General features: G+C 37.9%; 1 protein-coding gene across 1 annotated transcript in view; it reads left to right on the top strand.

Moving 5' to 3' along the window:
• Positions 1-11,297, top strand: part of LOC137979091 (rab3 GTPase-activating protein non-catalytic subunit-like) — a 70,798-nt gene that overhangs the window by 21,827 nt on the left and 37,674 nt on the right. Inside the window, exons 11-20 of the mRNA XM_068826264.1 lie at positions 85-173; positions 1,567-1,665; positions 3,389-3,528; positions 4,205-4,335; positions 5,440-5,498; positions 7,001-7,147; positions 7,750-7,832; positions 8,290-8,378; positions 9,570-9,660; positions 10,098-10,264. Coding sequence (XP_068682365.1) covers positions 85-173; positions 1,567-1,665; positions 3,389-3,528; positions 4,205-4,335; positions 5,440-5,498; positions 7,001-7,147; positions 7,750-7,832; positions 8,290-8,378; positions 9,570-9,660; positions 10,098-10,264 — 1,095 coding nt within the window. The remainder of the gene's footprint in view (positions 1-84; positions 174-1,566; positions 1,666-3,388; positions 3,529-4,204; positions 4,336-5,439; positions 5,499-7,000; positions 7,148-7,749; positions 7,833-8,289; positions 8,379-9,569; positions 9,661-10,097; positions 10,265-11,297) is intronic.

The raw sequence follows: 11,297 nt of genomic DNA on the forward strand, positions 1-11,297 counted from the left end.
TTGGTGAAGTGTTTCATCAAGTTGAGTGATGATCTAAATTCTGATTTCTGGTTTGCCCTGTATGATCTTTCTTTCTCTTAACAGGGAAGTTCACCTGCTCTGATTTCTGATGTCGCATTAGCTGTAGCAAGTAAATTAACATCAGCAGTGTTGTCAAGAATCACAGCAGCAAGGTCATAATAATAATAATAATAATAATAATAATAATAATAATAATAATAATTATTATTATGTATGTTATTTAGAGAATAACATATGTATGTTATTTAGAGAAAACAATAAAGAAACTTGTGGGCGCTAGAGGAAGGGAGGTTCTCAGAAGGATGCAGAAAGCTATTATCTCAAGTTCGCTTAACATAGCGCGGGCCTTCAAGGCCATCGTCAAATAATCTTACGAACTTTAGAAATTATAGAGTGTTAGAAAATTTTAAGGATTTTTTTTATTTATTTATTTATTTTTAAATTTAAATTTAAATTAGAATTTTAGGATTTAGGATTTTAAGGATTATTATTGTTATGATATATATATATATATAGAATGTATTTTATTATTTTAAAACGCTCCTTTATATAGAGACTTATGTTCCGTAAGAGGACATAGGCTACGCTTTGCGCCCTATGTACTTTTAACATTAGAGCATCCATACGTGTATACTGCAAATAATAATAATAACAATAATAATAATAATATGGGTGACAATTTACCCTTTTGGTGTTTAAGTTACAATGTTGTCATGGCAACTTTTCCTACAGTGCCAAAAGGGGGTCTTAGGAATGTAATTTGTCACCCATGATATTAATAGCTAATCAAATGGTATACTTGTGAAATTAGGGAACAATTTCACTTCCGTTTTGTCCAAAATCAAATAATTTCCCTCGCCTAAACGCTTGGGAAACTATTTGATTTTGGACAACATGCGTGTGAAATTGTTCCCTTATCTCACTTGTTACCATTTGATTAGCCACACTAAATAATTACCATTGCAAAACTGCAAAGCATCCCTTATCATGGAGAAAGTAGTATTGATGTACACTGTAGAAGCTTCATTTCTTGTCACAAGCAAGGAAGACCGACTGTCCCTGAGATGCCAATGCTCTCCAACATTCTTTTCAAAAACTATTCAATTCAATCTCCGAGTGTCATATAAACTGGATGGTTGAAAGGCTTAGCCTTCGATAACTCCACATTGTACATCAGGGTAAAAAGTTTCCACGTATTTTTGAGAGTTTGCCTTTGGGTTGTTATCTTTAGCAGAGAAGGCTTGGAAAGTCATCAGCATGTTACAAAGCTCTTTCTAGATCTACTCAGTTATTTTAAGCCATGAGTGTCTGGAAACAAACCCCACAATTCCCAGTGTGGTAGATTGCTTTGCAGCATCTCCTGACGCACACACATGCCGGTGTCTGACACTTGCAGATTGCAGACCGTGGACTGCAGACTAACTGTAAATCACAGTTATTGAAAGTTAACCATTTTAAATTGGGTGCTTAGACTTAAAATAATACTGTTTATTAGCGCTATTTGAAGTTGTCATTCACCTCACACGTGCTATTTCTCTTTTTCAGTGGATGGCTCGGATGGGGAACAACTTCATCTACCCAAGCAACAGACCCTGCAAAGCCAGAAAAACCCAAAGTGGAAAAAGGAACACCGCTTCATGCAAGGTAAGGGAAATACAGTACCATGTTAATGCAGTGGTGCGAACACTAGTAAAACAAATTGCTTTGTTTCATTGTGGATTAACTGGAGGAAAAGCTGTCTAATATAGAAAAATTAAATGCAAATTCCAATATTCTGGCCTTTTCTCTGTTAACCTCCATTGTAAGTCAAGGTCATACTGTACATGTACGTCTCAAATAAGAATAGGACTGGCTACACATTACTCATAGGTCAATTTGTGGTTTTGAAATATCACTGAGTGAACAGTGAGCGTTACAAATATGCAAGCCAGCAAGGCTAACCATTTTAAAATGAGTGCTTAGCCCATTGACTCCGAGAGGTTCCCCATTGACGAGTAAAATACTATTTATCAGCTCTATTTGAAATGGGTGCTTAGACTTAAATGTGAGTCAACACGCCTTGCTGGTTCACGGATTGTGCCTCCCTGTGAACGTTAAATTCTATTTGGCTCAAAACTGCTGAATGGGTGATGACATGTTTCCATCCACAAAATTACTCAATAACTAAGGAGGGAGCTTTCTCAGCTGTACTTGGTGGCTGAAGTTTCTGAGACATTCAATTCAAATCAAATCAAGATACGAAATGGTCTAATTACTACTTTGCCATATGGATGTCATGCAATTCTTGGTAGTCTAGTTGTCATGATAATAACATCCTCTGAATCCAAAGGGTGGGGATTTGAATTTGACTTAATACCTTTTTCCTCCCTTTCTTACATGTACAAAAATCGACAGAATTTTAATTATGAATCACGTGACTGTCACAACATATATATCATCCATTGACACCTCAAACGCTCTAGGATGCCCCCAGTTCACAAGTAACATGTGTTAAATCTCACTCCCAGGGGTCAATGAGCTAAGAGGTATCAGGAAACCGCTATCCCGACCAAAATTTTCCCATCATCCTGAAGTCCCGAACGTTTTTATCGGCTAATCATGATTCCGGTCATGACGTCACAGCGTGATGTCCAAACCTCGTCATCAATCACAACTACAGTTGATTTAGAATACATACGGCCCTCTTTCTAACCGAGTTTGAGGTCCATACTGTAAGTTATGGACCGACTCATAAATCAACGGGGGAAAAACAAGGTTCCGTAACTTACAGTACGGACCGAAAAATAACAAGGTTCTTTGTGTGCTTGTGCCTTTGCGAGTATCTCAGAGTGCACCACAAAAACAGGTGCAAAATTTATTGTCTTTATTCACCTGGGAGGGGAGTAACGTGTAACGTGACAAAATTCCAAAAATCAATCCACAAAACGGGGAAAAAACCAATTTAACTTTTAAAATTGCATGGTGACCCCTACATTTTAATTTTTGGGGCTGTGAAAAATTGATAAAGGGCGCTTTTTCTTGGTTACAGAGGAGGGCTGTCAGTCTCAAAAATGGCTCTGTAGTCACGTTTTTGTGATGAAAAACACATTTATTTTAAAGATCTTTGATCTGTTGCAAGTAAACGTTTGTGCCAATAACAACTGTGAAAAGACTTCCATTTCTTTGTTTAAGCAAAAATCAAACGTTATTGTCTCTGAAAAATTTATGGTTACCCCCTATTTTCATTTCCGATAACCCAAACTAAGATCTACTTTTCTGCATAGTCATACCCCAGGGAAAAATTTCTTCTTATTAGGTGGCACCGTCCTTAACTAAGAGGTGAGTTCTTACATCTTGGTCTTATATGCCTGGTCTACTTGAAATTTAGGTTTGGTTTACCTGATACTCGTCGGCATGGCAACAGTATCACACTAGCACCAAATGGCCGTCTAGCAGTAACCACAGATGACTTTGGACGTGTAATGCTATTAGATGCAAAGAAGGCAATAGTTGTTAGGTTATGGAAAGGTAATAATAAGAATAATAAGAATAATGAAAGAACACTTGACCAGTGTAAAAAAAAAAAAAAATTAAACATTATCGTTTTATTTGCTCTTTTGGAGTGAAGGCAATGATCTTTAGCCAGTTTGTGTTAAAATCTCGTGCGGCTTGAGTGAGTAATTAGTTACATTTTATTGAAATGTTAAACTGTTTTATTCTCTGGATTTCTTTGATTTTTGTTGGTGCAGTCTGTTTCTTTATGAATATGCTACTCTAACTTTTTTGCAGTGTAGTCTATGTTTTATACTACTAGGTCCACACTCTCTATGCAATCTCTATGTTTTCAAAACTAGACCTATTACTGTAACAGAAACTCTAAAATTTTACAAAAGGACAAGACTCGGTACTTTCATTTGTACTTGACTTGTGCCTTGATGGCCGGCTTAAAACTTATGCTAGGAATAGACTTGAAATCATGTAACTCAACAAATCATAATAATTATGACCATTCCGCAGGCCACAGCAAACCTTATTAAGTTTAGTGATGTATTGTTATTTTAGAGGAGTGTCCACAGCAATCAAACATTGAAGTGGATCTTGCCATTGAGCTGAGAATAAAAATGCAAAGAAACACTTGAAGTACTGTAGTTTTTTTAGTTACCAGTATACCGGTTAATCATTTAGTTATTCTATTTATTTTTAGGTTACCGTGATGCTGAATGTGGTTGGGTTATGGTAACAGAAGAGAATCATCAGGATGCAGAGAAGCCCAAGACATCTCCAAGAACTGCTCTTTTTCTTGTCATTTATGCCACTAAGAGGGGAATTTTAGAGGTAAATTTCTCTTTTCTTTTCCATACATGTACTTATATTGGAGGTTTAACCCAATTGACTCCTGGGAGTGAAGACTTAATAGATTTTACTCTGTCTAACGCCTGACAATTTGACTCGTCAACTGGGGGGGGGGGGGGGGTGGGTGTCCTAGGGCATTTGAGGAGTCAATGGGTTAGACAAGTTCACTTGAGACATCATGGTCAAATTTTTAGTCCCGACTCAAAACGCCTGACAGTTTGACTCGTCAACTGGAGGGGGGGGGGGGGGGGGGGGCCTAGGGCGTTTGAGGAGTCAATGGGTTAGACAAGTTCACTTGAGACATCATGGTCAAATTTTTAGTCCCGACTCAAAACGCCTGACAGTTTGACTCGTCAACTGGGGGGGGGGGGGGGGTGTCCTAGGGCGTTTGAGGAGTCAATGGGTTAGACAAGTTCACGTGACACTTTATGGTCAAATTTTTAGTCAAGCTTTTACAGACTGCGATAAATAGCATTATTTTTAAGCAGTCTATTTCCCCATACATGTAAGTTATATTCTACAAGAGGCATACATGAAGGAAAAGGGAGGGACACTGGAGAGCTGGATATTTAGAAATGTGCAAAATAAGGTCCATCTGTTTAAAATTTTGGTGACATTATTTTAGGTAGTTGCATCATCATTGTAATCATTACAAAGTATTTATTTAAAAAACTAACGATGAAAACGTCCCAAGTTTCGGCGACATCTTGGCGCCATTGTCAAGGGAAACTAAATTAAATATGCGATCTCAAGAGAAACTAAGAGTCCAGAGTCAGTAATTTGCATGAGTTAGACAAAGACCTTAGCGCGAATTGAGTCTGATTGTACGTTTAAACACGGTCGTAATTGTTTAATGAGTAACAATCAGTCTCAATTCGCGCTAAGGTCTTTGTCTAACTCATGCAAATTAATGACTCTGGACTCTTAGTTTCTCTTGAGATCACATATTTAATTTAGTTTCCCTTGACAATGGCGCCAAGATGTCGCCGAAACGTCGGACGTTTTTATCGTTAGTTTTTGCCAGGAGATGTTTATCTAAATCATTGTTAATTAAAGTATTTATTGTTATCATTAATCAAAACTTAGATCTGGAGAACAGAACAAGGTCCTCGTGTCGCTGCCTTTAATGTTGGAAAAGACTGCAGGTCAGTGAGTACTGAAGGTCGATGGTAACGTGTCGGAGCTGGTCTTGTGTAACTTATATGATTGTAAGTTACACAACACTTCTCTGCAAAGACCAAAGTTGCATTAAAGTTAATATTTAAATAAAATACAATGGAATTTAAAATCAATAAGAATAATTATTACTTCCCCGGTATTGATTTTATAATTCCACTGTAATCACTTACTGACTTGGTGAACAAAAGAAAAGAACAGAGTTTTTATTGTTAAAGAACGATACAGGATAGCGTTTGAAACAGCGTCTCCCTTTTTATGATAATTGTTTGGTTCATCAAATGTCCACAAACCAGAGCCAAACAGTCATTAAAAAGAACTTTAAATAAACATCCTTTTTGTATGGAACATTATTAGCCTAACAAAACATATTTAACCACGGGGGTAACCACGCATTTTTCAAATATATTTGATGAATAATATTTGTAACATGCTTTAATACAAAGAAATGTATGGCGTTTTTTCACAAATTGAAGCTTAATTATCTGTCAAAAATGCATGGTCACCCCAAATTTTCCTTTTGGATACCAGAAGTACTTACTAAGATCTACTTTCTCCGGAGAGTTTTAAACCGCGCAAAAATACCGCTGTATTAGTAAGCATCACCGATAGGAAACCCGAGTATCTCGAGATGCGCAGAACGTATGCGCAATAACAATAGCAGGCGCCGCCTTTAACAACTCTGTCACTAAAGTAAGATGCCTGCAACATCCAGAAGCTTGCACTGTTTGCAGTCAGTTCCTGTGGCTGGGAAAGCCAGCTGGCAACCCTGCCATGCGGCATGCAAGGTCTGAAACTGATCACTCCAAAAACAAAAGTGGAAAAAGGGGAAAAGGCAGAGATTATAACCTCCTTCAAAGGAAAATTGGGAGTATTTTTTAGCGCCAAAGGTGCTCACACGAGCGCTTAAGGGGTGAGCCTGTAGGAAGGGGAGGGTATCCTCCCCAGGAAATTTTGCAAAGTTAGTTTCTCTCAAGTGGCATTTCCTGCATTTTAACATAATTTTTGTGGTATTCTATAAGTTCGTTATTCTTACCACTGAAGTATTGGCCATGATTGTCCGCCATTTTGGGAACTGCTAAATGGAGTAAGACTGCTTGTCTTTTGAGTTTGCACAACACGGAGCCGAGATCGCAAAAAAAAAAAAAAAACTTAAGATAAGTAATTTTTGGGAGAGCAGAAGACGACACATTAAATTGGGAGACTCCTGATCAAATCGGGAGGGTTGGACTCTCTGAGAAGGGGAAACAACTCCTAAAAATGCTCTACAAACATGCTTTTCAAGCTTCACAACTACAATACTACAGTAACACCCTACAGCACACAAACCAACAAAGCTGCTAAATATAACTGGCACGTAAGTGCTCTCGTAATGGGTTAACTCCATTAAATTACATTAATTTTTAACTTCATTTGTGTCATGTTCATTTGGTCACTGACTGAATTTGACTCTTTCTAATTTTATTTTAAGGCTCTTGTATGCTGGCCATGGAATTATGGGACTTGGTCATGTGGTCAAGCAAGGCCAGGCATCCCCACAGCACACATTGAACTGCACTTTGATCCAAGGTGATGGAACACTGAAGACATTCTTGGTACCATTCCACTGTGCTCTCAGGTTAGTGCTGTGATGAAAAGGAAGCGCTTTTCGGTATAAAAAGAACAAAATAAGGCGATTTGCGGATTGTGCGACCCCCTGTAAAAAGACCCTCAAATATTCTGGTCAGACCAAGCCTAGGTGTATCTTTCCATTTGACTCATAGCCAAAATTTGGAGAGTTTTTCGGTGACTGGTAAGCGCCCACAATTTCCAAGGTTGAAGGTTAAAGAAAAGGAATTGTTTCTCAAAAATAGCAAATGTCAACCTTCACCTTTAGGCTCACTAGGTTCCAAGAATTTGTTTACAAAGCTCATGACACTGTGTGTTGATTCATAGTAACTGTTAAAATAAGCACAACAGCATTTTGGAGAAGATGATCAGTTGGTTGAGGAGGAAGAACATTGTTAATTATTAAATAAATTTATTACATGTAAAAGGTAGAGATTATAATCAATAGTAGATTATACGATAGAGAGTAGGTTTTGAAACCAGTTGAAAGCATCCACCTTCAAATGCAACTTTCCAACAGGTGGGCCAAGCTGCCTTCTTAGCTGTATCAGATCTTTGCAAGTTTGCATTAATTATGACAGGGGAAATAATCCACCCTTTCTTTTTCATTAGTGACAAGCATAGTAAAAGAGTCCGAGATTTACATCTTTTGAAACACATCTCAGCAATTTTGGACAAAACAAAGTTATGTCCAGGTATGAAACACTTAAGGATACAGTACTTTTAATGTGTCTTTTCATTTTCATGCACTGTAAATTTCTTGTCCTCTGCATTCTCCCTCTGCTCTGGCAATGTTTTGGTGGTTTTCATTCCTCATGCATTCCTCCGCAAAATCACAGGCTACACCATAGGCGTCCCAAGCTCAGTGTGTGGGAAAACGAACTGTGATGGCCAACAAAAATATAAAGATTTTTATGGGAATCCCGACTGAAAGGCTTAAGATAATAACTATTATATGAAAAACGTCTCAATAAAAAGCCGTACTTTATTGCCATTGTGGGTCGCTTTCTTTCTGTATGGCTTTTTTCCAGATTCAACGCGATTTGAGCCATTTTTGCATTCCTCGTTTGCCAACGCGTACGGTATTATAAAATACCGTTGGCTTGGGGTGCCTGTGGCTAAACAAAGTAATTTGAATTTGAATTCATTTAGAGAATGAAACTGAGGTCGTTGCCAAAGAGATGGAAAAAAGTTTGTTGAACGTTCTTAGTGACATACAGACTCCTCAGCTTCTTCAGCAGGTAAATATATTTTTTCACACCCCAGAAAAGGGTATGATTGGTTCTGGGAGTGAGCAAAATTTTCTCACCTAGCCTGCTCACAGCAGGTAGCATTATTTCGTGAAGAGTCATCAAATTATTACATCACTTGCTACATTACAATTTTTTGACAAACTGTAAAAATACATGTACTTACCTTTATTTTGACGTCATGTTTAATAAAAATGTTTAGGTGAAGCGTCTTTCTCTAATTTGCTTTCCCTTGTTTCTATATCCTACCTACTTACTAGGAATTGTTCAGAGATCTTCCTGCAGTTACTCCTGATTGGTTGCTTCAGTGCAAGCATTTCGTTAGGTTTTAGAAGTAGAGGATATTACATGGCCGCGCGGGGATACGAATTTTATCTCCGAGTGCTGAAAGTATACTTTCCGAGTGCTGAAAGTGTACTGAGATACTCTTAGCATGAGAAAATAAAATTCGTATTCCCAAGCGGCCATGTAATTTTCTTTTATTACATAGATATTGATGAAATTTAATGTCAAAATTTAAAACAAGTTGTTTTACTCATTTTCGAAATCATGATGATGATAAAGTGGTCACCAACCGCTAAAACACGCATGTTGTGTAACATGCAAGATATGACAGTTCTGAAAAGCAAATCATGATAACGTAAAATTTTGCAATAAAAATGTTAGTGTAGTAGAGAAGAATTATATTATTAAATCACAAAAGTGTCTTGCAATGAAGAGCCGGAAGCTCGCGTTTTATTGGCTAATCGTGTTCGTTACCATGGCGACACCTGTATTCTCACATGTGAAAGATAAAAATAATATTTTCACTGCGCGCTGTGAAAATATGATTTTTTAGTAAAAGGAGAAATCCCGGTATTTCATCAGTATCTATAATATATACAATAAAAAACGATTCACCAGTCTAGGTCAGAGTTCTCTCTGAATTTTAGCTGGTCATCATTTATTCACTCTTTCACTCATTCATTCATCCCGTCATTCCTTCCTTCCTTTCTTCCCTTGATTGATTGATTGATTGATTGATTGTAACAAATCTTATTCCACTGATCTGTTGACCAATTTGTGAGCGGATAGTCGAACAACAATATTTTAATTGCTGACAAATGGCCCTTGATTTCCTTGATTTCCTTGAGCACGATTTTGAGGGGGTTTTTGAGTTGCATCTGTTGTATTCCATAACAGGGTCTACAGTGTGTGTTGTCAACTGTTGGGTTTCCATCATCGCTTCTCCTCAAAGCCGTAATGACAGTAGTTGAAACGGCACAGAAAAAAGGTGAGTTCTATGGAAGAACCAGCCACGTCTGGTTTGTTCCTGCCTTCAGAATCAACTGTTGCCCATCGTATATACATAGAACGATGCTGCAAAATTGTCCTGCTGCAACGTCCTAATGGATTTCTTGATACAGTTATGTAACCTCAGGGGTTGCAATAGGTGGATAGTGGAATAGGGGGAATAGGGGGCTGTGATTGCAGAGCGAACATCAACACAGGAGCCAGCTAGTATGCCAAACAGATGGTGGTAAGACGCCCCCTAGTCGGCGGTATACCGCTAAAAACGTGAATCTTTGGCACTAATTATTTCTTTTTGCACAAACTTCCCTCCAACTTGATGTCTAGTGAGGCAATTATTTGTACACACGCCCTTACTGCAGGCAACGTTTCTCTAGAACCTGAAGCACTTGAAAATCTTGTATCCTACTGGTTTTTTAGATCACTCATCAGATGACCAAGGTGAAGAAAAAGAAGACACGAAAATACTGTTGGATTTCTGTAAAATGCACCAGCAACTAATACAGACCCATGACTCCATTTGGAAACTTTGCAATGATAAATCAGAATCAGTTAAGGAATCATGTAACAAGAATAGTAAAGAATGGGTAAAGTTGGATTTTTTGTGGTAGCTAACTTAATAATGATGATTATAGTATTGATAACGAATGAGAGAGGTGATCCTCGCATTTAACTGGACAATTTAAGCAATAATTGTCTCTTATAAGAAATAACACACAAACAGCGGTGACAAATATCAGATATAAACGTATCGTTTGAAATTATATTTTATTATATGGCTTGTGTTTGTAGCCGATATAACGCGCGCTCTAGTTGGCTAAATGTGACTGAATCGTAGGGCATTATTCTCCCGTAATGCCCACTGGCCGATTACGGGCTTGCAAAAACAAAGCAAAAGGTAGTTAAAAAACTATATAATAAACTACTTACTAACCGAGCTAGCTCGAGCCGTACTGGGGAATATTGGCCCTCGGTCGTTTTTGTACGGACCTCGCTGCGCTCGGTCCGTACTGCCACGACCTCGGGCCAATATTCCCCAGTACGGCCCTCGCGCTCGGTTAGTAAGAAGTTATTACTTGACGTTTCGTATGCTTCTTCATACATCTTCAGAAGTGACGGTTAATACAAAATTGGAGTTTAAATATACAGGATTACAAACTACTTAACTATTAACTATTAAGTAACAATAGAGGTGACAGAAAACTAATAAAGACACAGCTTTTCGCTTCTGTCATATTCACTTAAGGTCGGCTTTAAACTTTCGATCAACAGTGTCTCCTTTATCTTACAGTGAGTGGTGGATCGCCCTTTGGCTAAGATTTCAAAATGATCCCATTTTAAACTGCGGCCAGTTGATGTAACATGGTCCGCATGAGCCGACGTATGATATCCATTAATAGCGCTTTAAAATGCTCTGTTTTTCTGTCCTGCAATCGTCTTTTATTTTTTTCGATATAAAAATCAAACATAAACACCTGAAAATTTGGTGTGTCTATAAGCTATCAATAAATTGCTAAAATTGTCCAGTTATTAGTGCTAGGATCAATCCTCTCATACACCTTATAGGCCACTTCGGAAAATACCATAATACTCTTTGTTTTCCCCCCCTAATTTTGCATA

The sequence above is a fragment of the Montipora foliosa genome, chromosome 12 (assembly GCF_036669935.1).
Source record: "Montipora foliosa isolate CH-2021 chromosome 12, ASM3666993v2, whole genome shotgun sequence".
In the NCBI taxonomy this organism is placed as follows: Eukaryota; Metazoa; Cnidaria; class Anthozoa; order Scleractinia; family Acroporidae; genus Montipora; species Montipora foliosa.